Here is a 27285-nt window from a genome sequence, read left to right as displayed (position 1 = left end):
GGCAATGATAGCGCAGATTGAGACTTTATCTTTGGCCGAGGGGCGGCCATCATCAGGGTGTGATTGTTTTACTTCAGAGGGGAATAATATCCAACAATCAGCTGAGTGGTCACGGAGGTAGTCGACGACCTTCTGGGTGCGGAAGGGAGCAGATAGCCATTGTATCTGAAACTTGGGCTGATCTGGGCCGGTAGTACTTCGCGAACCTCGAGACTTGCCACCCCTTCCACGGGTGACAGGCCCTGACATTTGGTCCATGGAGAATCTCTCTTTTCGAAAGGGTGTCTGCAGTGCTTTGAGTCGTGCAGAACGACGAGGAGGTCGTGGTCGAGCAGCAGGCATAATTTTCCAAGTCCGCTACGATGCTGAGTGTGCCGCATGTTCTGGTGGCTGTTCTTGCAGGCCTTACCCGAGTTTTGTCAAACTCTAGCCGGAAGTTAGCGAGCTTTAGCGAGGTTTTAATTTCTACTCTGAGTACCACTACTATTTGCTCCATATTATCCTCCACCACCACTGCAGCATGATGCTCTGCTGTCGAAATCTTTAGCATGGACAGCGGACCCTCGCAGCCTCAGCAAGGAGGGCAAATATTTCCTTGCTGAAAATACTCTGTGTCATAGTAATGGCGACGGTCAACAACCTCCTGCTACAAACCATCTCAGAGACTCAGAAAAGCTTGGCATGGCCACTTGGAGGGATGAATTTTTCCGTAGTGCACTAGCACAATTTCTGAATGGGTTAGAAGCCGATGCCTTCTTGTAAGCAAAGATATGAGAGTCTTGGGTTGAAATAACTTCAGATGTTTGGTCAATGGTGCCTTTCGAGACAGGATCAAGTCATCAGTAAACTACAAATTTCTCCCCAGATAATAATGAGACTCAGAGTAAAAATGGGATTTTTGCTAAAGGTCACTAAGGGTCCATCTGGACAATGAATTTCACATTCAAAATTCAAACTTGTGGTCATGTGATCTTACCAGGAGAATCCTGGATGCCACTTGATGGCAGAGCCACTTGATGCAGATGCATATGTACCATTATCATGACAGGATCTAACTCATCAAGTACACGATCAGGCCACTCCCTTCAATCTAAAGGCCAGGTCGATCCTCCCTCTACTACCACACGTCGTAAGCCTGCTGCTCACTGGACTCTTGAAGAGGAAAGAGCCCATTCAGTGAAATAGTCCGTATCTCACGGCCAGCCCAATAGGACAATTCCCTGTACTATACGAGCCATCCCATATGGGCCCATGGGCAATTGTAGCCATAAGATATGGCTGGGCCCATGCTTGACAATACACAAGTGTCTTGATTGGGCCCATAGTCAAATGGTAGGCATATAGCACATTGGCACCGTGGATAATGTTTTGGCCCATGAGTCCGTGACTCACGTCTCAGCCCACATGAATAATGTTTCAGCCCATGAGTCCATGACTCACATCTCGGCCCACATGAATAATGTTTCGGCCCATGAGTTCGTGATTCACGTCTCGGCCCACATGAATAATGTTTCGGCCCATGAGTCCATGACTCACGTCTCGGCCCACATGAATAATGTTTTGGCCCATGAGTTCGTGATTCACGTCTCAGCCCACATGAATAACATTTTGGCCCATGAGTCCGTGACTCACGTCTCGGCCCATATGAATAATGTTTTGGCCCATGAGTCCGTGACTCACGTCTTGGCCCAAATAAATAATGTTTCAGCCCATGACTCGGTAACTTAGGTCCCGGCCCACATGAATAATGTTTCAGCCCATGACTCTGTAACTTAGGTCTCGGCCAACATGAATAACATTTCGGCTCATGAGTCAGTGACTCACGTCTCGGCCCATGACCACATGAATCACATCTTGACAAACATCAATAACATTCCGGCCCATGAACCCTGAATTGCTTCTCAGCCGATATAAATGATGTTTCGGCCCATGGGTTATAGAACTTTCCAATGTTTCACTGTGGCATCCCAGAAGGAAACTTCTAAAGCTGATGTCCCGGTCATACAAGCAATACCGGTCACTCACATTTCCAGTATAGTGATGGAATACAAATAATATGAAGTATGTGAAACAGAACAGTGAGGATGATAAAGTCTACATACTGTTTAAAATGTCTTCCACCTTGCTGTACTTTGCATAATCTGCCTCAGAATACAATGAGTGCTCCCCACGGGGCGTCTTGAAATGGTTATGAACGCTGTCTCTCATGAACCATGCCCACACCCATCGGTTGCCAGTCCGCAGGTCCACTTCATGGCGGACAAGCCGACCGCAGAATGCTACCATCACTCCTGAGTCATACACCAACTCAATACCTAGGTTATGTAACTTCATCCGGGTGCTTGGATAGTTGCCGACCAATGTCATGATGTCAAACCATTCAGGACAGCATTTTGGATTGCGGTGTGCGGGTGACCAGCGGTTGGCCATCACAGCGACACCTGTGAAGACCGATGCCCAGTGTCTAATGCGCTCAAACATCTCGGTTTGACCATTGGAATATGCCCAGTGTCAAATCTCAAGGGTGGTGCGCAATGAGGCCCAATACAGGCTGGGGTGCATGACCCTTAATGCAGCCGAGGCGAGGAGAGATGGTCGTCGCATAGATTTGATAATGGATATACCTTGAGGGCCTTTGAGACTAGCTGATATCTCTGGACAAAAGCTCACATCAGCATTTTCTTGAGCATGACCATGAGGCTTGTGGCGGTCAGTCCCTTGAACGTTGACGATGATGAGACATGACTGACCTCGTGACCTTGTTGAAACCAGCATGGAGATACATTGATGCAGCCTGGGGAGACACCAGGTGTTTCGGTCGGATAGAAATAGGACCTGTCTGTTCTCCAAATGCAATTGGCATTCGCTGGGGACAGACTTTTCTTGAGGAGATCATTGGCACAATGCATCGCTGCACTGATATCCTCCTGCAGCACGGCGGTTCAATGAATGACCAACACGGAAGAACACACTTACCTTCACCCAGTCCGACAGTGCCCCAGGCACATACCACAAGATGATGTGATGACCTGCATCCAACAGAACACAAGGCTTTTCAAGAACCATTTCACGACTGGGCGGGAATTTCTGCAGCAGCCGTGCTTCCTGTGTGTCACTTCGGCCTGTCGGCCATTGTCCACAAGCATTGTTGTATCGTTTCATGTTGACGTTCAGCTTAACTGTTGCTGTTTAGTTAGGACGTAAGTACTGAATATAAAGAGAACCTACTAGGATTGGTATATGCATCGGCCAGAGTTGATGCTAATTGTGCACAACTCAACGTGATTTGAACATCAAGCTCCATGGGTGGAATAATGCATTCAGATCGAGAAACATGGGCCCAAAATTGATCCTCGACGTATTGGCTGGCTAAATGGACCTTTTGCAATGCCCAATCCTTGGGCACTTCGACGGTGTGCATGCAATGTTTTTCAACAAGTAAAATTGTGTAACAGACCGCGGGTGATATCTGCCGAGACGTTAATTATGAGACCTCTGGCTTCCAAAGCACGAGGATGATGGTTAAAAACTTAAGTTGGGTACATGTTACAGCACTGATGGTGCTCGGATGCCTTGCCGAGATGATGATAGCTGAAATATGCTCAAATTATATGATTACCTGATTTTAAAGGGTTACATAATCAAAGCTGAAGGACGTTTCATTGGCTGACTGCTGTTGTTGGTGTCATTAAATACATATTCCATGATATCATGAATCATAGGCTAAATTTGAACCTCAACATATAATATAACACAATTTATGGAGCGTGAAGTTGTTATGCGCAGGTGATCAAGGTGTAAATTATAACTACGGAGCTGTCACCATCTGTCTTGCACAATGTACCACACGGCGGGAAGCTTCCATAGCATGGCCAATGTTAATCTCCTCCGGGTGGCCGAGACACTCGGCACTGATGACAGCCTCAATCTGTTTATCTTCAATCATTCGGCGAACTTCATCAGTAGCATGTGCTGCTGCTGCCCTGACTGCGAGAAGTTGCCTACTCAACGGACCTCCCTGAGGATTCATGGTGGTGGGTAAAGCAGCCAGTAATGCACCCTCTGGCTGTCCTATGTCAGCCGACACATTGCAAAATGACTGAAATCTCACCCGTTGCTGAAAATGTTCGTTCACGATGTCCATCACTTCTGTAAAGGTTAACTGAACTTCTGCAGTCTGGAAACGCATGTCCCAGCGGTCATTCCACCAGGAATAAGGGTAATATTCTACAAGCTGACGACCTTCCCACAAACAGAGATGCTTCTCTGTAGGGCAAGCGAGGAACGAATGGGCGAGTTCTTCATAGCAAAACAACCCCAACTGCCACCTGCAGACGAGGCCCACTATCTGCACCAGAAAAAACGGTAGAGTGGGCTGGATGTTGGCTCCCATGCAAATGTTAACGAATGGCAAGACAAATGTCTCAACATCGGGTCAATTTATTGGAGGCACAAGAGTTAAGAACAAACTCACTTATGCTTCCCAAATAATGTGCTTTCCCAGCAATTGATTTGTTTTGGGTGTGCGCTGCACATAGCTCTTGCCAACGGCATGGCGGATGGCCATGAATCGGGATGTCGCAAACTCGAATACATTGGCAACATCCCAGAGTGTGAAGTATGGTAGTGGATCATTATAGTGACCTCCAGGTCGTTTGCCTTTCGTTGGACAATGGCCAGTTGAGGGCGAGTCATTCCAGGATGAGTTGTCGGAAGTGCATGACATTAGTCGAGATCAACGTAACAGCTATTATGTCGTGATGAGGACTGGTGGAGATTTAAACTCAGCATACATCTCTCGGCTGCACTTTGGAACAATTTATTATGTTATCTCTTACAATGCTCACTGTTAAATCATGACCCTGAAATTGAAGCATGGTGCCATCACTGGAGTTTAGAAAACTATTCTATTTTGTGTGACATTCCAAATAATTCCTCACTTAAAGCATAGTGCATACGGCCATATTGAAACCGAACATGCAGACATCCCTCAACCGATAGAAAGAATCATCTTATATTATGTGTGATGTTCAATAATTGTTTACTTGACACATCCTTCGGCCAGATTGCAACCGAACCAACATGGATACTTGGGCCGGAGCTTGGTTCTATATTGCTGTCTTCGGTCGGATCAAACTATAACATCTTGTTGCTAGCACTTTGAACTATCATACATTATGTGCGAAGTTTTTTCATCAATCTCAGGGTGAAGGATGGTGCTTTTGGCCGAAATGCAACAAACCCAATGGACATCGCTCATCCAGCATTTGGAAAAATCTGCTACCATGACATAAAACATTCAAGCTAGGATGCTGGTCAATATATTTTTCTCCTAGCTTTATATATTAATGTTGTTCACTGGATGATGAATACAGTTCAGATCGCCAATATTGTACCAATTTGTAGAAATGTATCTGAATGCGTAGTAAATGTAACAATGTATTCAAAAGTATGCATGTCAATCCTCATTGTCGCGATCTTGTTCCTCCTCCAATCTCTGCACATTGTATATTAAATCATCTAGTGAGCCAAGCATTCCACGATGATAGTCAAGAACTCTGTATAACCTGACCAGATCTCTACATGCTCGTGTGACCCTGTCTCTTCGTTCAGCATATGATACCTTCACCACACGTCTGGCATATATCATTTCTTCGGCCGTGGGTTCACGGCAATTCCCAATACCTGAAGACATGAGATCTCTGGCAATTCGATCGACTGAAAGATGTGTCATGAGTCGAAATATGTGACAGAGTGCTTTGACTTACTTTCATGGTCATCATTGACCTCCAAGTGATGTATGACACGGGCGATGGCCTCCACAGCATCAGCGTACAAAGGATCGTGGTTTTGAAGGCCGTCCGCCATCCTGGGGGATTTCCAGGACGCTTGTGGGGCTGCACAGCCACCTAAGTTCTCAACTTGACTGGCAAGTACAGCTCGTGTCGACGGTTCATTCATGATGGACTCATCCTCGTACCCCAAGCACAGATCAACTGGTAATGTGATGCCGGCCGACGGATTTACAAGTGTTGGCCCAATTGTGCTATTTGAGGCTATGGTCGGGAGAGCCTCGTCCTCGTACCCCAAGCACAAATTGGCTGGCAGTGATGGATCCATAGATGCCGTGATGTCATTTAGCCGCACTAAACGATTTGAGGATGTAGTGGCGAGAGCCTCATCTGCATAACCACAGAAAGAATTAGATGGACATAGTTTCAGGCGAGTGTTGAACAGTATGATTGACTGACTCACCTGAAGGCGTGGTTTGGATGGCCTCACCTTCATGCCTCAAGCAAAGGTCAGCCGGCGACACCACGTCAGGTGATGGTTCCATAACAGTTGAATGAAGGGCATGATCTGATGACTTCATAGAGAAAATCTTGTCCTCATACCCAAAGTCTAGATTAGCCGGCAATTCAACGTCAGGTGATGACTCCATTGCTGTTGGATGTACTGGACGATCTAATGGTGCGATTGGCAAGAAATCGCCCTCATAACCAAAGTCAAGATCGGCCAGTAATAGGATCTGAGGGGATTGCTCAACACCTGCCCAGTAGCCTTGAGGGTTTTGAGGTGTGGTTGTGATGTCATCTTCCTCATACCCAAGGTACAGATCAGCCATGAACACATCGTCAGCTGATTCTTCTGTGCACATGAGGTCGACAGCACAAGGCGATGGTGTATCAACAGAGATGCGACCGTAAAGATGGTTTGTCTTTGAATTAGGTTCATTTGTTGCTGTCGGCCCGAAGTCCACGAGCACAGATGTGCTATTTTCGGACGAGGCTTGTGATTGCACTGCGTTATCATCACAGCCTGGGTATATTTCGGCTAAATTGATTATGTGAGATCTGAGATAACGTAATGGAGGACATACCAGCAGCTGGCCGTGGCTCGCACAGACCAAGTAATTTCTTATACGTTGATTCTGGTAACATATGGCCATATCCCAGAAATACCTTGTCTGAAAATTGTTAAGTTGTATTGTAAAATAAAATTTGACAAGCTACCTGCTTCATTCATTTCTGCAAGATATTTTTCAGTAGGTACATCATCCTCTTCAGAACATGCTGACAGAAGCGTCAGGATGATCATATGTGCCAAAATTTAAACATACAAGTTTGTGGCGATTGTCTGGGTGAAAAATCATGTTGCAGGTACCCGGTCTCATCACTGTAATGGACAAAGGGCACAGACACTTCAAGACAACAATAAGTACTCGCAAAGCATGATGATAGCTGATCTACACATTGGGGGCCTGAATGTATCAGCAACCGGTTTTTCAGATGCGTTGACAGTCACAGGGAGGGCTTGTGACATGGATATGCCATCGTCATTGTCATAGTTGCAATCAAATGAGGCTGTAATACATGCTATTAGTATGTACTGTGCAAGAATACAATCCACACCTTGTTGGGCCGATGGCGAGGATGACGTGTCATAGCCTGCATGGAAAATCCGTGGGTTGTCTGTAAGTTTGCTATATGATGGCAAATAGAACTTACTGAATGGTTTTTCGATCTCAACTGGAACTTTTTCATTGCCAGTGAAAACATGTAACATGTCATCTGTAGATGCGACCAATGTCAGCCGAAGTACATAGTATGTGAAACTTACAATCTACAATCAAGTTTGAGATGGTAATGTCATCCTTGGACTCAATAATACCTGGCCAGTCATCAGTGTTGCCACTGGATTGAGTGGCGTAACCTGTTTCAAAATCTAACATGTCCACTCATAGTATGACTGAGAGTCAGCCAAAATCTTCTCAACGGAGAATGAACTTATGCTGGTCCGATGCGACAATGTCTTGGTCCTCACTGAAATTATCATAGCCGGTGAAAAAATTGGCTGTTTCATCTAAACATCCAAGGTTCGAGAGTCAACCGAAAATAACATAAAATGGGAAGGAACTGACTGTCAGAACTGTAGTCGGATACTATATTGAATCGTACACGACACACCATTATACAAATGCCGATAACGAACCATTGAAATCTACAAAATTGTGATCAATGCAGTAACTTAGGGCCACAATGATGTCACATTCAACTTAGCTACCAGTACATCATGTGTGTGAGAACCCACAATTAACGCACATTAACGATTAAGGTTGTAGAAATCAATGAATTCCCACAGGTACAACATCACGTGATGTTGGCCAGCTGGTCCAAGCATCTCGTAACTTTGTTTGTCACTTTACTTCTCTTCAATTCAACTCCCACTCGAAATCGAGTACATTTCGTGATCACAAAAGATGTCCTCTCACACAGAATCCAATGCTGCCATGGAACTTGCATACAACAAGATGCAAGACATTGTCTCCAAGGCGTTGAAGATGCAAGATGGCCACCCAGAGCATCAGAAGCAGGCGTTTTCTTTAGCAATTGAACTTGTAAGTCTCAGCTTGGTTGTGATCACACTGATGAATCCTATCTTATCAATGTAGTCATCAGCATTAGGTTCTCATGGCCGATCGGCCACATTGATCCCACCGATGGTGTTGTCCATTGCCACAGAGGTCAAGGATGCCACCTACCAGAGAAAGTTCTTGAGGCCGATTGACTGGCAATCACTACAACACGATGACCCTCGTATCAACGACCACCCCTTCAAGGAAAAAGCTCGTGCGTACATCGCTAACCATACAGTCGAACCAGCAACCATGCCATCTTTGGCAACCGGATCTTCGGACATGGCATCTACATCTGCAGCTGCTGCCATGTTGGAGGTCAATCCTAATCCCACAGCGAAGCCAGACCACATTGCCCGACGTTTCCATACTACCCCCCCTCGCCCATCTCAGATTCAATCTCACACATCCTCCTGGCCTCGATCATTTGGACCCATATCCAGCTTGACGGAAACAAAGGGCAAGGGGAAGGGAAAGGGAAAGGAAGCTGAACCATCGACACCCCATTGGCCGATCGTCTCACAATCCACTCGCCGAAAACACTCTCGAAGTCCAACTGCCCCTCCCAATCGGCCAGTCAAGAGACGCCGGAAATTCAGAAGTCAAGAGTGATCTTGAGTGACACAGAAGACCAGGACACCACGGATGACCAAGACCAAGACGAGGATGAAGAAGAACAGCTCATGGAGGACGACGAACTGATGAGGACTGCCGTTAGCAAGGCGAAAGGGAAGCAGAAGGCTAAGCGAGAAACTGACGACAAAGCTACAAGAGGATGGTCGATGCTTCCATCGATTGTAGTAAAGGTTAGTGATTCTTTTTCTTTCCCTTCAATGTGTTTATTGATCTACAACCACAGCAGAAGAAAAATCTGCCCAGTATGTCCAAGCCAGCACCTGGGACATCGGCCACTTCGAAACGCCCATGGGATTGTGATCTGTGCTTGCGAGCAGGAGTGCCTTGTCTGCCAGGAATCGGGAAACGCACTAAGAAGCCCATTGGCACATGTGCCCGCTGCCACCAGAGCAAGCTCAGATGCAGGCCACCAACAGACACCGTTGTCAGCCCTCCTGCCACAACCACCAGCCAACCAGAGCCAACAGGCAAAAACATAACTTGGTCAAAATCTCGGGCTTGGCCAGTCCCATTCACCAAGACAAGGGTAGGTACACAGCTCTCAGTGGTGAGGGATGAATCTGTATTGCTCGAGGTGTCATCTGCTGGTGGTCAAGCAGGTAAATACAAAATTACTATAGAAATCCATTGTATATCCTAACTAACGATCACAAGATACTCGAGAGTCATCTCCAAATATAACTGATGCTGAAACACCAAACACCGCAGACGAGGAATCAACGGCTGTTGATGGCGACCCCATGCGTAGGCCAGACAGATCCTCCCTCGACATTGTCCCTCCGGCTGATGAGGATCATATCATGCACGACATGACAGCCGACATGGATGCGACAGGTGATGGGACTGGCGAGCTGGATGTCACGGAACAAAGCAATGTACAGGTCAACATTGATTCGAGGGCCGAAGTCAATTCGACGGTGCCACTGGCTGTGCAGCAACAAGAACTTCCACTGGCAAATTCCGACCTTACCGGAGAACATAGACTCACTGGTTTGGAGCAGAGGGTGGATCTGTTGGAGCAGGGAAACACAGTTCTCAACAGCCGGTTAGAGGTCACCAGTGCATCCCTCCATGTCAGTCAACTCCAGCTGACAGAGGTTACACGTCATCTGGCCACAATGGTGGTCATTTACGAAGGCTTGCATCAAACATATGTTTCCGATGACCCTATGTTTCCTGCGCCAGTCGCATCTCAGTCCAACATCACCTTCGTGAGTCTTATACTTCGATACACCCACCGTACTTCTCTTGGAACCTTCGTTGTTCATCGGAAGCTCTTTGGACGCTTTGCGCAACCTCGGACCTTCAGTTTATTGACATCGGACCATCTTCAGACCACCTTCGGACCACTTCAGGACGCATCCTCGGAACATCAAGCGTTCTCTTGGTAACTTTCCTTTCTCTCATCCCCAATCCTAACAAGATATCCCTTGCATTATATCAAGGAGTATTCTATAGGCAGTCTCTTTGGGACGAGCATATCACTCAGCACATTGAGTTCTGAAGGTAACACTTTGTAGAGCCCACACAGAATCAACTCTTTACACCACCGCTGTTCCTGCCACGTGTTTTAGACATGCAATCTATCGAAGAAGAGGTGACTTTTAAATATAATGTGTGCAATGATGTAACTGATATAAGTAGGGGTCGTCTGGATGCATTCTTGGTTGCTTGTGCAACTGGTATAGGAGTCTGATTGGGAGCAAATAGTAGGTATGGTTAAGGGGAGGTGGCCTCTGGTGATGAAAGGGCCAGTCCTGCTAGTATTTTGCTGAGTCCAATGGAAGCTTAGATTCTGTATAGGCGAGGAGTTAAGTGTGGTTTGGTGCATTATATGTTGAGGGTATTTGAGTTTAGGCAGTATTATAGTAGGTCATGTGTCATATGAGGATGAATTAGTGGGGGTGGGTATCATAGTGTTTTGGTTCTGTTGGGTGATTGGGGAATAGGTCAGGTCTATCATGACAAGGACAAGGAAATTTCACTGAATGTAGACTTCATTCTTCCTGTAGCGTTGACGTATCAGATAAGGTGTGGTATGGCTTCTTTGTTTGTTAGTAAGTGCAGGATGGACATGGCTTTGTGTCCTAGTGTGCATATGAGAGAGTGTTGTTTGTGGTGATAGTGGGGGCATGCAATGAGGGAGTGGTGGACATTTTCATTGATGTTTGGGCAGTGAGGACATGATGATGTGGGAGATTTACTGATGCGGTGAAGGTGTTCGTTGAGCGGAGCATGACGAGTGCAAAGGCACATGAGAAGACCTGTTAGACATTTCAGATAAGATTTTGTGAGTTTTATGAATGAGCGATGCAAAATATTTGGATTGATACTGTGCATGTGTGCGTAATGGGGGGATTTGGCCCAAAGCCTCATCCAGTGATTTTGGGTGGTCAGATGATGTGCTTGCTTGAGGGTGGATATGCTAAGAGGAAGTGAGTTCAAATGAAGGAAGTTTGGTAGCTGATTGTGGGGGCTGTTGTTCTGTCAGCCCTCTGCAGCCTTCTTTGCTAGTTTGTTTGCTTTTTTGTTTCCGTGAATGTCTGAGTGACCAGGTACCCAGTGTAATGTAACATCAAAGTCATTGGCTACTTTCTGCATCATGCACTGGAAGCAGTCTGCTAGATATGATCCTGGGTGTGTATAGAAGCTGTCCCCACTTTGGATTGCTGCCTGGTTATCGATGGAGATGGATATTAGGAATTGTAGGTTCTGTTCTGTGGTGATTAGTTTAGCTGCTAGCATCAATTCTACCTCTTCAGCTTTGTATACAGTGTAGAGATACAACAATTGCTGGACACTACATGAAGTAAGTAACCAGCAATATAGAAAAAGTGTTGTGGTCATGCACAGCCTAGTCTGCTATACTTGCAAGACAAGTGCATTCAACCCAAGGGGTTAGCTGTTTGGAATGGGTCTGTAGTTAGTGAAACAATATACAGTCAAAAGTCCGAGCACGAGAAACAATGTCCGAAGGTATATTTACGATGTCTGATGCCAAAGTATCAGGTCCGATGTTTTCAGGTTTCAGGTTAGCAGGTTTCGGGTTCAGGTTTAGCGGGTTAGTGGGAATTGTGATAGTGAATGTCAGGAAAGCAAGCGGTATGTGGATGAACAATAATGATGGGTATTTCAGATAGAAAGAGCGGTAATATTCACAATGTCAACTAAGAACTATGAAATATCGGGTTTGACCACCAAGTATCGGGAAATGGCTCCCTACTACTTGGATGATAGAAATACTCGAGGTCGGTCCAATATATATGTAAGTATGTAGAAATCTGGAAACCCATAGGTGAAAGTAGCGGCCAAATATTTTGGGTCCAAAGTACATGTAAATAAACACGAGGTGCTGCAGATAACAGGAAAACATGTAATTGTGCTGGCTATGATGTGAGTAATGTGTGAAATAATCAACTACACACCTAGTGGGGCTAGCAAGATGGGACAGTGTGTGTGAGGAATGATAGCTAGATGAGAAGGGGTGAAAGGGGGAGAAAGGGTGAAGTGGGGTAATACTCAAATAGACCTCTGGACATGAGTACAGATTCAGCCCAAGGGGATTGCTACTGAGAATAATTCCTCTAAGTAAAATGTGAGGGGAAACTTGGAAACTAGTAAGGGTAACTGAGAATAGAGGGAGCACGAGAAGTTGCGCTGATGCAATGTGAGTGTGAGCGAGCTGTCGAAGGTACAATACAATGTGCGACTGAGCGGCTGAAAGTTTGATGAGGTGCGAAGGCATGGGGAAGAGCCGAAGGATATACGAGAAGGTTTAGCGGAACGCAAAGGCAATGGTGAAACAGGAGGAGAGTTTGACGATAGGTGCAATAGATGAAGTGCGAATGTTAGTGCCACCCTTGGCTGTAGTATTAGACCTAGTATAATGGCAACTACCAGTTTTCCCATAAACACTTTTCACGGCAACTACCACCTGCGCATTTTGACCTAATCCATGGCTCTTGCCACTCTGCCATCCACACCTGGTTCACACCAGTCAATAATGATATTATGGGTATCCAGACTAATAATCATTTAAATGTAGGTTTCAAATAAATGTTTGATTGACGATGACCAATTAAACACAAATATGCGACACAATAAAAATAACACCCAAAAGCCCCTATATGCCTACCCCTCGTCGTCGTCGTCAAAATCTTCGTCCTCAGCTATATATCTAGTGGCTTCATCCTCAGCGGCTGTATCATCTGCGCTAACTCCAGTGCCCCAGAGACTAGTGAAACGAGCCAGTAATGCATGCTGAATTGCTGCCTGCCTTTGGGCATATGCGGCGGTGCCAGCCACGATCTGCACATCCTGGTGTGATAGTTCAGTAACGGATCGCCACTGTTGTGCACACCATGCGAGAAATTGACGTGTTCGCCACATTTCTTCCTTGAGAAGTAACACTTCTTCATTCCACCGTTGTGCGCGCGCGCGAGACTTGGCCCATTCTACATGCAACACTGCCGTTTCATGTCAAAAGGGAGTTGATCAATGCAATAGCGAACACACTCACCATCATTTAGACCCATGTCGTCCTGAACTCCTGAAGTAAGCCAAATCCACGATGTCATCTGATAACCTTGTCCTAATCCACGGGATGCGTCTCTCTCGGACCTCGTTTTTCCGCGCATTCCAGTAGTACTCCTGACACCTGACACTGTGTCAACAGGTGCCACAATATCCTTAGCCTGTAAACATTGAAATTCCCTCTCCAGCTCGTTGATCCCAACCAGTTCTAACAACGCTGACCAAGCGACACAGTACTTTACAGTAGCAGCATTGATTTTGCTATCAAAGCGGGCGAGAAAGGAAGTCGCACGAGTGTTGGCTCGTTGTCCACGTAAATCGAGATTGCGATGTTTGATGAAATGAGACTTGGTATGTAGATGCCTGTGGAGCCTATCGAGTGCATCGCGACACTGTCCCTTGCGAAGCTCAGCCTCGATGTGAGCAATGTCATTCGTACATATTGCTTCTCGATCGCTTGCAGGGAGTGTCGATGGTAGCCAGAGAGATTCATCCTCGACGTCATCAGATGAATCCCTGTCTTGCTGTTCAATCCAGCTTCCAATCCCTACCATATATACCCGCTGTATGATGTGGAAGCAGTCTAGCTGTCGTCGTAGCGTGACCCGGCGTTGGTGAAGTTTGGCATATTGATTTGCACTCAGTGATGATGGGAGGTCAATCTTGATTCGTCATCTGATAATGATCAGAAGGCAGTCTCAAACTATTGAAGGAGTAGAACTTACTGGGCATCTTCAAGAACCAGGGCCATATTGATGAAAGAACTAGGAGTCGTTTCATGTGGAAGTTTACGTCCATTACGGATAGTGATCTTCTCCTCATCCGCAAAATTAACATGTACTTGTGCTTCTGAAAGACCTATGGTACCAGAGTCAGCTTCAACAAAAAGAATTTAAAAATATAGATAGATTTTACTGATTCTGCTGAGCACGTACGGGTTCAGACTTGATTTGTCGCGCTCCCAAGCCTCGATCATCGCACTCCATTCTCCTCGAAGGGCTTCATTGATTGATGAATCAAAGTCGCGCAAAAAGGACTGGTGATGAGTGCATTCCTTGATAGCATTTAAAAGTTTTCTCCGTAGTGAAAGTCCTGTAGATCGATTGAGTCGTTGTATAGATTGAATCAAAACAAAAATCTTACCTAGTCCAGTATATTTATGCCAGTTGTGATGACCGAAATGGTCATCGAGGACATCGTGTTGAGAACCGGGGCCCATTTCCTTCGTGCTGTTCGCAACACGATTCATTTCTGCCCAATTGCGCTCAATTCCTTCACCATCAGTCCGTCCTACGCCTGGTATAAGGTTCAGGGAATGTGGTATCGCACATTTCTCCTCGTGCGCAGGGCAGTGAAACTTAGGGATTCCAAATATAAACGTCGCAAGAGCGACAGCCGCTGGAATCTGAAGGTGTTCTGGAAGCTCATTGATTCTTTTTGTGAGGTTGATTTTCCATTGGCAAGCGATGTCGTAAGATATGATGATGGAGAGGAGGAGGAGAGGCATGATGGACGAGAAAAAAATAAAATCCATATTAGTGTATCTAAATTCTTCATTAGACAGTTGGATATATACACTTTAAACAAACATACCTTTCACCTTTTTGAAGGTCTCCAACTCCTTGAGGTCGAACAAATTCATGGCACGCACAAAGACATAAGCCAATGCCAGTCGCTTGCAACCCACTCAAGTACTTGGATTCAGCATGTGCCAATGTCCTAAAGCCTGAACAAGTGCTAATCTAATGGGTTGGCGTCCTCTAAGCAGGTACATCAAGAGTGAGAATTGAAAAGAAACTTACATCGGTTTGACTTGCGTTCTTCAGTATGTGCTCCACATAGGGTTTGTCAGGAACGAAGTACGCCAGACCTGTGTGCAGCCCAGGATCGGCCGTACTAGAAGACCGAGCCCTGTCCTTGAGACGGAAGTTAGCATCCATAGCAATAATTAAATAGTAGAGAAATCTATGAGGGGGGATTTAATGAATGCAGTGGATTAGAAGAAAAAAAAACTACTTCATTGATCCCTCCACCTTGTCCCAGTCCTCTGGCAAATTTACGCCAGGTTGTGGACAAGCAGGACACTTGATGGCTAATGCACCAGGCTCAGTCTTGTAGATGCCACCGGTTACATTGCCACGACCAGCTTGCTTCATCAATTTAATATGTCGAAATTGACGAACCATCCGCATGAATTCTTTATACTGAGACTATGTCTGGGTCAATATTTGCGATATGTAGGCAAGTGTGATAATGCACCTTAGGTACGTTTAAATGCGTGTTGTCAGTGAGTCGTTCGAGACTTGTATAGAACTCGTAGCCAGATACTTTGCTTGACCACGTCAAAACGAGGAAGAACTCTAGAACCCGTTTTGTACAGGCACTTTGAGGAAAGTGTAAGGTAGCCGGATACCACTCGCAATGTAACAGTTGCTGGCGATGAGACACTCGCTGATGGCAGCCGCAGAAATTGACACTTACATGGTGGATTGCGTTAGTGTGAATAACGACAAAAGAGACGTGCCCTCTTTGTGGACATAAGCATGACATTCCTTGGTGTCCTAGTTGGACTCTCAAGCCCATGTCCGCCAGGGCAATGCGCTCAAAATAAGTTCCGGTCCATTTCTGTGCATTGTCAAAAAATGGAAATAGAGCCAGAACTTTGAAATACTCGCCTTGATGATATGCAAAGGGTGACGTGCGTGCTTTAATAAACAACAAGACTTGCATAAAATTTCCGGCCCATAGCAATCTTCACAGCGATGTAGAGACTCGCGCCTCTCAATGCGAATATACGGCCCTATTACCCACATAATTCCCTACACGTTCCAGCTCTTATCCGAAGGATCAGTCATACGCGCTCTCATGCGCGCGCCCTACGTACGCGCCTCGTTCGCGCGCCTTACACGCACTCGCGCCTTTTGCGCGCGCTCGTGCGCCTCCCCTTAGGCCTTCGTACCCTTGTCCGTCCGTCCGTCCTATGTCCTCGCTGATTTACTGGTGCGTTATTCTTATCCCTTTCACTGAATTGACGTACCTTCGGTCCGATCTCCGCGCTTACATACAGAAAGTCTATCATAGGCTTTAGAATATATTTAGAGTTGATATGGTTACTCGGTTCGGTACCACGCTCGGAAGCGCACCGCATAGCGTAATCTCCCTTCTTAAATAGAGGGAAAGTTCCTTTTAACTTACTTCCTTCCCTTCTCCCTTATCTGAGTATACTGCAAATTGTATAAGTGCACCTTAGTACTTGAAATCCGATTATACTTCACTATTCTACCATCGCTCGCGCATCTGTTATACTTGAACACTCTCCCCCATCGCTCAAAAGCACGCTTCCGTATACGCGCGCGCCCCTCGCATCTTTCGCTCGCGCGCGCCCTTCGCGCGCCTTCGCATTTGCTTACTCGCGCCTACGCGCGCGTTATCTTCTCGCGCCTTTGCGCGCGTTATCTTCTCGCGCCTTCGCGCGCCTGTTACCACCCGTCTAGTTGGCGAAGACTCCCTCCATTACATTAAAGAGGAACTTCTCTCAGTAGCTGTCCTTTGGGTCGAGTCGTATTCTCGTATCCTGGTCTTACTGTAGAACCCCCGTTAGCTTTAGCGTTTCACCTATAGTCAAGATTCCTCACCTTCAACTGGAGCCCACCGCGAGGGACACTTCTGAGACAACCGGTCGGGTACTCAGACCCAACAGTCGTCGCAGAGCTAGAGAAGAAGCCATCGCCGCATTCGACAAAGCTATTGAATCCATTGTACCAGGTCCCTTATTCCTTCAACCCCCACGCGGTCGTTCGCGCAACGTATCAGAACCCGCACGACCAGATCTCGCGTTCCTAGCATGCGCGCATAGGCAACCGATATCACCAGTAACGCCCTCGCCCGAAGAATCTGTCAAAGAGGAGTCGTCCGACGACTTTGAAGCAATAGATAACCCAAGAAGTCAACTTCCCGGAGCGTTCCTCCACACGCCCAATCAACCTCCTTTTATCTCCAACCTGTCAGCGCTAAGCGCGCTAACCGACACCCCGCTTAACACGCCAGCATCCACTGCGCGCGAGAACGCGCTTTCTACGGTGGGATTACCGAAGATCAAGCAAGAAGCATCCGAAACACCACGCGCGCCGAACTCGATTCCAGGCGGAACTATCGTAGCAAATCTCCCCTTCGTATACGCACACCAAGCGCTAACAAGACAGAAGACTCCCGCACCCGCAACATCCCAATCGCCTATCATGTCCACAGTAAGAACCAGAATGCCTATCCGTGGGACAACGGACGCGCCTAAATTCGACGGCACCACGGATAACCTCGCTGACTTTATCGACGCATATGAGCAGCTCGCTGATGAAGTAGGTCTATTAGGACTTGACCGAATCAAAGGCATTATCCGCTACCTCGAGCGCGATGATCGCGAATTATGGGGCGGAATGCCCGAAGCGCAAGTAAGCGATTACGACGCCTTCTTAGACGAGGTGAAGGTAATGTATCCAGGATGGGATGGCAAGAGGCGCTACGCGCTCACGGACTTACAAGCCATTGCGCGCGAGTACGCTAACAAACCAATGCCTTCTTACCAGGAATTAAGTAGCTATCTGCGCGCATTCAAGAAGGTCATGCAACCGCTCTTGGCAGAAGACCATATTGGGAAAGCCGAGCGCGACCGACTATTCATGGAAGGCATTCCTAAAGACACCCAGGCGCTAGTCTGCACGCGCCTCATGATCAAGTTCCCGGACCATTACCCGCAGGACCCATATCCATTCATGAATGTTTTCGCAGCTGGACAGTTTGTACTACCAGCGAACGCACCCGCGCTAAGCGCAACAGCTAGCGCTCCCAAGGTTACGCCACTCGCTAACCTAATTGCCGCTACTGCGCCAGCAAAACCGCCCGCGCAAGGTACAGTAACTAAGCGCGAAGCACCCGTGTTCAACGACTGCGCCTTCTGTGGCAGTCTCGAACATTTCTATCCTCGGTGCATGGAAAGGCAAAGGTACATTGACGCAGGTAAATGCAAGGTTAGCGAGGAGACGCGCAAACTCGTCTTGCCAGATGGCGAGTGGATTCCTGGACGAGGACTCCTCAAAGAACGGTTAGATCGATACCACACGAGCCGGACAACGCAGGACACAACCGCTAGCGCAAGTGTGACGGCCGGGCTCTTCTATCGCGCCCAAGAAGTCGACGCAGTAATCTAAGTAGGATCGTCCGCATTTGTGCACACAGTCGCGCAAATCGAGTCAGAGGAGGATGATCAGACAGATGATCTAATGGCAGAGGCGCTAGCCTATGTAGCAGCGAAGCGAGGCCAGAAGCGCAACGCTAAAGGTAAAAACGTCCGCTTTGATGGCGTGGAAGTACCCAGTGAAACGCGCGCGCGTCCAAGACCCGCGTCAAGACAAGCTACAGTGGAGGAAGAGATAATCTCTCCCGAAATACAAGCTTCGTCTGACAAAGGTAAAGGAAAAGAATTAGCAAAAGTAGCGCCGACAAGCGCACCAACTAGCGCTAAGGCGCCTCACAAGGGCGCCTCGTCATCATCAACCGCACCACCATCATCATCAGCACCACCACCATCCCCTTCACAATCGTTAGCATCATCATCAACACCATCATCTTCAGCACCAGCACCAATTCAATCATCATCGTATCGTTATGCATTCCCGCTTGAGGACAAGGAGGCTGACAAGCGCGTTGTCGAGCGCCTTCTAGATTCTAACCTCAGCATTCCCGTAAGGGAATTATTAGCTGTATCCCCCGACGTTCGCCAACAATTTCGCGAACTCACGACGAAGAAGCGCATCACAGTAGGCGCAGTATCAGTTCACGAATTATCAGGACATCCCGCGACCGATCAATGGTTACGCCAGTACGAAGGCGTGCGCATGCGAAGCGACGACGGCAAGATTGTCGCGGACCACTTTGCGCCCTTGCGCTGTATATGCGCAAAGACAATAGGAGGCCGCACTCTCACTTGTGTCTTAGATCAAGGCGCCGAGGTAGTGGTCATGCCAAGGGAAGTATGGAAGGAGCTCGGTGTACCGCTCAGATCGGACCATAGCCTTAACATGGAATCGGTAAATACGTCGCGCGACTCGACACTAGGTGTTGTGGAGAACGTTCCGCTTGATTTTGGCGCAGGGCCCTTGTACTTCCAGGTCCAAGTCATCGAACGTGCGACCTTCGAGGTTTTACTAGGGCGCCCATTCTTTAAGCTTACTTCATGTCGCACCTTTGATCTCCCCGATGGGGAACAGGACCTCTTACTGACTGACCCTAATGTGCGCAAGGAACTGCGCATTCCAACCCTACCTTGGGTCAAGCATTCGCTCGCAAGAGACGCGAAGTGCGCTAACCAAGCGCACTCGCACGCGCTCAAGGAGGAGGATAAGGGTTTTTAAGTCTCGATGATCCGCAGCATTTGCGGGGAGACGCCTATATGCACTTGTTTCCTCAATCATTTTCTTTATCGCATCACGCTTCGTCTTCTCGCATGGCGCCTGACGCGTTGCGCATCGCGCGCGCGGGAGGCGCTCCTCATCCCTCGCTCTTAAGGAGCAACAATGCATTACCTCCTGTAGTTATACATCAAATTTCTTCATCATCTGTTCCGCAGTATTCCGCGCGTTATGCGCATCTAACATCCACACAGTCCATTATAGATCAGGCGACGATCGACGCCTTCAATTCTCATTATTATTATGATCCCATGCTTCACGCTGAAGGTTCAACGATACAGCGAGGCACGAACAATGCTCCTGACTGTATCTATAATTGTTGTAAGGTCGCGCGTTGCCTAGTCTGCTATACTTGAGACGACAAGTGCGTTCGACCCTAAAGGGGAAGCGAGTGCAGCAAGGATCTAGAGGTATGCGCTGAAAGCGCTACTGGTTGGCCAATGCGAAGCGCGAGAAAGCGCAGGTGCGCGCAAGGCGCGGGAATGCGCGCGTGTATGGCGCGGAGCGCGGGAAAGCGTGCGCATGTATACAGATATGAGAGAGAGTAAGAGTGAGTTTGCTTAAGTGATGATATGATGTAAGACAAGAGAAGAGAGATGCGAGGTGTAAACAAATAGATTTCTACTATGTTCTGCTAGGTGAATAGTGGGTAGTAACCAGTAAGTCCTCTGTCGTTCTGGTGGGAGAGTAAGTTTGTAAGTGTATGTACTGCTGGCGCTTAAGTATGGCGCCTAAGCGCTGTCATGCGGAGCCGAAGCGCTACCGAGTAAGGTATGTAAAGATATATGTAAGTAAGGGTCCATGATAAAAATAAAGATGGAATGATCAGCAAATGTGAGAAATGGAAATATACGCACTAGGGAACTTGGTGGACAGTGGATGGATGCTTCCAGATGGCTGGCGCTATAGGGCGCTACAGCGCGGGAAAGCGCGCGCGCATATACATCGTGAAGCGCGGGAAAGGTACGCGCGCAAGTTGCGCGTTGCGCGGGAAAGCTGCGCCTCATGTAGGAATAGCTGTGGATAGCATACAGAGTGATGCTACAAGTTCGTGCCATGTACTCCCTAGTGAAAACTGTAATATTGCACAATGAGAGGCACGAGTCTCTACAACGCGCTGGTCTATAAACCAGTCGCGAAGAAAGTGCGCACCGTGCCTACCACTATGCCCGCAGAGTATAGAGTAGTGCGCCAATTGCCCAAAGACCCGTTAGCAGGGCTACCCGACTTACCGACCCATCTCCCAGAATTCTCTCCAGGCGCGCGCTTCACGCAGGAGCGCGCAGACAAACTAGACCTTGATCCAGCGAACTGGCTTTGGCCAGAGGAACTCAAATTAGTGCGCTGGCTAGTTCGCGTCCACAAACTCGCCTTTGCGTGGGATGCCTCAGAGCGCGGGCGCCTCAATGAAACCTGCTTCCCGCCATACAAGATCCCTACGGTTCCGCACACCCCTTGGTCTCAACGCAATATTCCGATCCCGCCAGCCACCTTAGATGAAGTCGTGCGCATTATCAAGGAAAAGATCGCATCAGGAGTATACGAGCCATCGACAGCCGCGTATCGCTCGCGCTGGTTCTGCGTCGTCAAGAAAGACGGAAAGTCCTTGCGCCTAGTTCACGATTTGCAGCCACTCAACGCGGTAACGATTCGTGACGCGTCACTTCCCCCGTTCGTCGAGCTTCTCGCAGAATCATTTGCGGGTTACGCGGTATACGCTATATTGGATTTATATTCAGGATATGACCAGCGCGCGCTTCACGTGGACTCGCGCGACCTAACAACCTTTGGGACACCCTTGGGTCCTCACCGGCTAACCACCCTTCCTCAAGGGCATGCTAACGCTGTTCAGGTTTACCAAGGCGATACCGCCTTCATTCTGCAACATGAGATCCCAGAGTTCACGTCGCCATTCGTGGATGACGTCCCGATCAAATCGGTACGAACGCGCTATCAGCGCGAAGACGGTTCATACGAGGCTATACCAGAAAACCCAGGAATCCGACGCTTCATATGGGAACATTGTATCGTTGTTAATCGCATCCTTCAGCGCTTGGAGAATGTAGGCGCAACCGTCTCCGCATCAAAATTCGTTCTAGCCGCGCCCACAGCTATTATCGTTGGGCACAAGTGTACATTTGAAGGGCGCGTACCGGAAGAATCCAAAGTACAGAAGATTCGCGACTGGCCTGAACCCAAGAATCAGTCACAAGTACGCGGATTTTTAGGAACTTGCGGCGTCTTGCGCATATTCATTCGCGATTTCTCGCGCATCGCGCGCCCACTAATTGACCTTACTAGAAAGGACGCGCCGTTTGTATTTGGACCTGAACAACGCCAAGCCATGCTGACCCTCAAGGACTCAATTCTAAAGTCGCCCGCGCTAAGGCGCATCGATTATGACAGCGAGCGCGAAGTCATTTTAGCGGTTGATACTTCTAATATTGCCATCGGATTCATCTTGCTGCAAGTAGGCGAAGACGGGAAGCGCTACCCAAATCGATTCGGCTCCATCGCGCTGAATGACGTGGAGAGGCGCTACTCCCAAGCGAAGCTAGAGCTCTTTGGACTTTTCCGCGCGCTGCGCGCCGTGCGCGTATACATATTTGGAGTCAAGAACCTCACAGTGGAGGTCGATGCGAAATATATCAAAGGTATGATCAATAATCCAGATTTGCAACCCAACGCGACCATCAATCGATGGATCGCGGGCATCCTCTTATTTTCATTCAAACTTGTTCATGTACCCGCGCAAAAGCACAAAGGCGTTGATGGTCTCTCAAGGAGACCGCCCGCTGATGAAGATCCCATAGAGGACGACGATCATGAAGATTGGATTGATCGCGCATACTCGTTCGCTATCGCGCTTCTAAACGATCGCACACGACGTATAGCAGGCGGCTCGGCAGACATGCGCCATGAAGCGCATCGCACGTGTTTCATCTCGCAAACCGTTCGCACCCCTACGCTGCGCGTATATTTCGATGTCACGCAGACAGAGGAGTTAGAACCTGATATTCCACGCTCGGACGCGGCGCGCGAGCAGGACGCGCTGATGACCATGATAGAACAGTTCCTCTCCTTGCGCGAAAGACCCACTGACGTTTCAGATCAAGAATTCGAAAAGTTCGTCAACAACGCAGCGCGTTACTTCATCCTGGAAGGCAACTTATGGCGCAAAGTATCAAATGGCCAACATCAGCTCGTGCTGCCCCCAAGTAAACGCTATCGAGTTCTCAAGGAGGCGCATGACGATTTAGGGCACAAGGGTACTTATACCGTCAGCGCGCGCCTACGGCTGCGCTTTTGGTGGCCGCACATCAGGGAAGACATCAAATGGTATGCGCGGACATGTCATGAATGCCAAGTGCGCCAAACGCGCAAATTGCATATTCCTCCAATCGTGCCAATGCCAGGTGGCCTATTCCGCAAAGCGCACATCGACACGATGAAGATGCCCAGAGCGGGAGGGTTTGAATACCTTGTGCAAGCGCGATGCGCACTAACATCGTACCCTGAATGGCGCATGCTGCGCAAAGAAAATACTCACGCGCTAACCGCATTTATTTTCGAAGAGCTCTTGTGTAGGTGGGGTCCGATCACAGAAATAGTAACGGACAACGCGCCCGCATACAGGCTCGCAGTAGACGAACTCGCGCGCAAATATAAAATACACCCAATCCGCATCTCGCCATATAATTCTCAGGCAAACGGTATAGTCGAACGACGACACCGCGATGTCCGGGAGGCCATCATTAAAAGCTGCGACGGAGATGAGTCACGCTGGTATCAGGTAGTCCATTCAGTGTTCTGGGCAGAGCGCGTCACCATTCACAAAGCGACGGGTTTATCGCCCTATTTCATGATGCACGGCGTCGAGCCAATATTTCCCTTTGATCTCGCTGAAGCGACATTCCTCGCGCCCTTGCCGAGCCGAGGCGCGTTCACCACTACTGACCTTATAGCATGGCGCGCGCGCCAACTTCAGAAACGCATGGAAGATATTAACGCAATCAGAGATAAAGTTGTCGCGGCGCGTTTCAAGTCGATACGCGATTTCGAGAAACGCTTCCGCGCGTCTATCAAGTCGCACGACTTCGAACCCGGCACCTTGGTATTGGTGCGCAACTCGAAGGTCGAATACGAATTAAGCAAGAAGACGAAGCCGCGCTATTTGGGACCTATGATCGTAGTGCGCCGCACGAAGGGAGGCTCATATATGCTGGCCGAGTTGGACGGCGCGATCTCAAAACTCCGGTTCGCTGCGTTCCGCGTCATCCCTTATTATCCACGTAGCGGGGAGCGCGTGTCGGTAACCCAAATGACTGGAGTGGACGACGAGAGCATCGACGATCTAGAAGCTTATGAATCCATAGAACCCGAAGAAGACGAGCCCGAGCACGCGCAAGATGATTAGCGCGCGCGACAATTCCCCCCATTCCGCACATCGCCCAATTATATCCGCATCCCTGCACATTCCTCAGAAAAATAAAAAACAAAAACACCAAAATAAAAACAAGAACAAAAACAAAAACATTCCATTAAGTACATACTCTCAGTTTTACCCCGGGTTTCGTCCGGTGATATCAGTTTCTATCATTTGTCTCATATAACGCGCATTGCCTGCACATAATCCCCACAGACTCTAAAATAGGACGACAGAACACAAAAATACTAATATTCCGCAAGTACATACTACTAACTACCTTACTTGTATAGCGCGCGCATAGTCTCACCCATAGACCTTCACCTTCTAACGCGCGCGCCGCGCCGCGCACTTTTACTTTTCCTTAGAAATCGCGCGCCACCACCCCGTATGCGCGAGGCGCAATATAGCAGGAATAGACGATGAAAGACGCGCGAAGAAGACAAGACGGGCGCGCACCCCCGCAGAAACCCTAGTAAAGTCTATCGCATTACCTTGATCTTGTTTCGCGCTCGCGCCTTACTTACATACTTATAATTTTAATTCATAGCCCGGTAAATCAGACGAGGACATGGACATGGACATGGGACGCAAGACAAACTGGATCTATTGCACAGGCGCATTGGCGCCCAGGAAAACAAACACAAAAGCATCTAGTTAAGAGAGGCATTGACGCGCTCCTCAAAGTCAGACCAGTCTTGGGACATAGAAAAAAGTTTGTTGGACAGCGCCAGGAGGTCCGCCTGCTGAGCGCGCGCATACTGGCGCATCTTCAAAGCGGACGCGCGCATAAGCGCATTTTCCTCCCTCAGGCGCGCGGTCTCAGCCTGAGCTTCTTTCAACTCCTCCTCTGGTCCCTTGAACTTGCCTTTTCCCTTAGGCGCAGAGCCAGACGCCAAAGGACCAACGGCGCGCACAGGGACATCGCGCGAGGCGCGCACGACCTTATCCTGCACAGTGCGCTCATCAACAATCATCACATCCATGCCAGACCCTTCAGACCCTTCTCCTTCTTCAACCGCAATAGAGGAAGCGGTCTCCTTTGCAGACTCAACAGCCATGGGGCGCTTAGGCATCGGCTTGCGCGGACGCACCTTAGGTCCGTCTGAAGTCTTGCGCTTAGCTAATCAAAGGCGTTAGTAGTGCGCCAACAAATATTCCCAAGGCGCAACTTACAGAAGGAACACGCGCGCTTCGAAACATCACAAGGAGGGCACCGCCTGCCAGGCGCGCCTCCGCAGTCCTGATCCTTGTTGGCGCAGCTGGTGCAACGCGGCGCTTTGACGACAGACATACGCCCAACCTTGCGCTAATACAACAGAATGCATCAATAGAGTAGCGCAACAATGAGACATAGAGGAACGCACCTGTTCGGCCACATCTGTACCAGACGCATCAGTGGCGCGCGCCTCAGCACCGGTAGCATCAGTGGCGCGCGCAGCACGCTTGGGAGGCGCCTCTGGAACAGTCTCAATCGCCTTCGCCTTCCATCCCTTCACCAGCGCCTCAATCTCTTTACAACCCTTGCGCCCCTGCTTCAGGAACTCCGCGCCCTTTTCGTCCATATCCAACTCCACGCCCAGTACACCCGCGCGCTCAGAACAGCCGTTCAAGGTTGCCTAGGATGGTCAGATGACACAAAGCGGGACATGTAAGGCACACTCACGAGCACAGAATGCCACTCGCGCATCCACATCTCTTGATCCTCGAGGAGCTCCGGCTTGAGATCAGGCGCCGCCATGACACACGCTTCCAATGACACCAAGGAAGAGGCCCAGGCGCTGAGGAGACGATCGGTATTGGATTCAGCGCTAGCGTCAGCCATAGGCGCATCCTCAGGGTGACCTTGCGCCACAGGCTCAGGTTCTGGAGAGGGGGTGGCGTTCAGCATAGCGGCAGTGAAAGGAGGCATGATGGTATTGATAAGAAGGGAGACAAGAGATCGCGAGAACGCAACCATCTCTTATCAATACTTCCATCGATTAGATCAGCGATGCTCGCGATCATCAAAGGAATGGCCCTACTCTCGCGATCACATGACCCCTGTCTATCACCACTTCTTCAAGTCCAAAATCCCGCGTTATAGCGCTGAGTGGGGACACTCAGAATGTAAGTCCCCAGGAGATGTAGAGACTCGCGCCTCTCAATGCGGAATATACGGCCCTATTACCCACATAATTCCCTACACGTTCCAGCTCTTATCCGAAGGATCAGTCATACGCGCTCTCACGCGCGCGCCCTACGTACGCGCCTCGTTCGCGCGCCTTACACGCACTCGCGCCTTTCGCGCGCGCTCGTGCGCCTCCCCTTAGGCCTTCGTACCCTTGTCCGTCCGTCCGTCCTATGTCCTCGCTGATTTACTGGTGCGTTATTCTTATCCCTTTCACTGAATTGACGTACCTTCGGTCCGATCTCCGCGCTTACATACAGAAAGTCTATCATAGGCTTTAGAATATATTTAGAGTTGATATGGTTACTCGGTTCGGTACCACGCTCGGAAGCGCACCGCATAGCGTAATCTCCCTTCTTAAATAGAGGGAAAGTTCCTTTTAACTTACTTCCTTCCCTTCTCCCTTATCTGAGTATACTGCAAATTGTATAAGTGCACCTTAGTACTTGAAATCCGATTATACTTCACTATTCTACCATCGCTCGCGCATCTGTTATACTTGAACACTCTCCCCCATCGCTCAAAAGCACGCTTCCGTATACGCGCGCGCCCCTCGCATCTTTCGCTCGCGCGCGCCCTTCGCGCGCCTTCGCATTTGCTTACTCGCGCCTACGCGCGCGTTATCTTCTCGCGCCTTTGC

The 27285-nt window shown here is 48.6% G+C and overlaps 7 protein-coding genes across 7 annotated transcripts; 1 reads left to right on the top strand and 6 right to left on the bottom strand.

Annotated features, from left to right (window-relative positions):
* Nucleotides 1–2094: 2094 nt before the first annotated feature.
* On the bottom strand, nt 2095–2481 carry F5147DRAFT_581632 (uncharacterized protein; the record flags this gene model as incomplete). Its single annotated transcript, XM_041431607.1, has 1 exon — nt 2095–2481. One exon carries the CDS (start codon nt 2479–2481, stop codon nt 2095–2097), a length of 387 nt encoding a protein of 128 aa, XP_041289874.1.
* A 30-nt stretch (nt 2482–2511) lies between these two features.
* F5147DRAFT_776746 (uncharacterized protein) lies at nt 2512–3421 on the bottom strand (the record flags this gene model as incomplete). Its single annotated transcript, XM_041441889.1, has 4 exons — nt 2512–2700; nt 2751–2927; nt 2977–3179; nt 3229–3421. 4 exons carry the CDS (start codon nt 3419–3421, stop codon nt 2512–2514), a joined length of 762 nt encoding a protein of 253 aa, XP_041289873.1.
* Nucleotides 3422–3808: 387 nt separating this feature from the next.
* Nucleotides 3809–4393, bottom strand: F5147DRAFT_655366 (uncharacterized protein; the record flags this gene model as incomplete). The annotated part of the gene is made up of 1 exon (XM_041433970.1): nt 3809–4393. The coding sequence occupies one exon, from the start codon at nt 4391–4393 to the stop codon at nt 3809–3811; it is 585 nt and encodes a 194-aa protein (XP_041289872.1).
* Nucleotides 4394–5458: 1065 nt separating this feature from the next.
* On the bottom strand, nt 5459–7732 carry F5147DRAFT_776744 (uncharacterized protein; the record flags this gene model as incomplete). Its single annotated transcript, XM_041441888.1, has 10 exons — nt 5459–5718; nt 5769–6182; nt 6256–6834; nt 6881–6967; nt 7014–7073; nt 7121–7201; nt 7251–7364; nt 7413–7448; nt 7509–7571; nt 7621–7732. 10 exons carry the CDS (start codon nt 7730–7732, stop codon nt 5459–5461), a joined length of 1806 nt encoding a protein of 601 aa, XP_041289871.1.
* A 528-nt stretch (nt 7733–8260) lies between these two features.
* F5147DRAFT_776743 (uncharacterized protein) lies at nt 8261–10443 on the top strand (the record flags this gene model as incomplete). The annotated part of the gene is made up of 5 exons (XM_041441887.1): nt 8261–8398; nt 8453–8992; nt 9052–9222; nt 9276–9651; nt 9707–10443. The coding sequence occupies 5 exons, from the start codon at nt 8261–8263 to the stop codon at nt 10441–10443; spliced, it is 1962 nt and encodes a 653-aa protein (XP_041289870.1).
* A 2740-nt stretch (nt 10444–13183) lies between these two features.
* F5147DRAFT_747022 (uncharacterized protein) lies at nt 13184–16398 on the bottom strand (the record flags this gene model as incomplete). Its single annotated transcript, XM_041439902.1, has 11 exons — nt 13184–13518; nt 13572–14247; nt 14328–14443; nt 14501–14677; nt 14729–15129; nt 15179–15327; nt 15388–15550; nt 15602–15789; nt 15845–16036; nt 16067–16260; nt 16284–16398. The coding sequence occupies 11 exons, from the start codon at nt 16396–16398 to the stop codon at nt 13184–13186; spliced, it is 2706 nt and encodes a 901-aa protein (XP_041289869.1).
* An 8730-nt stretch (nt 16399–25128) lies between these two features.
* On the bottom strand, nt 25129–26399 carry F5147DRAFT_812390 (uncharacterized protein; the record flags this gene model as incomplete). The annotated part of the gene is made up of 4 exons (XM_041443473.1): nt 26142–26399; nt 25843–26094; nt 25652–25784; nt 25129–25598 (listed from the first exon to the last, which is right to left on the bottom strand). Exons 1-4 carry the CDS (start codon nt 26385–26387, stop codon nt 25129–25131), a joined length of 1101 nt encoding a protein of 366 aa, XP_041289868.1. The 5' UTR covers nt 26388–26399.
* Nucleotides 26400–27285: the final 886 nt, after the last annotated feature.

This window comes from Suillus discolor (assembly GCF_016758755.1).
Source record: "Suillus discolor strain FC423 chromosome Unknown F5147scaffold_51, whole genome shotgun sequence".
Classification (NCBI taxonomy): domain Eukaryota; kingdom Fungi; phylum Basidiomycota; class Agaricomycetes; order Boletales; family Suillaceae; genus Suillus; species Suillus discolor.
The sequence above is the reverse complement of the archived record's forward strand: the minus strand, read 5'-3'. Positions and strand labels throughout refer to the sequence as shown.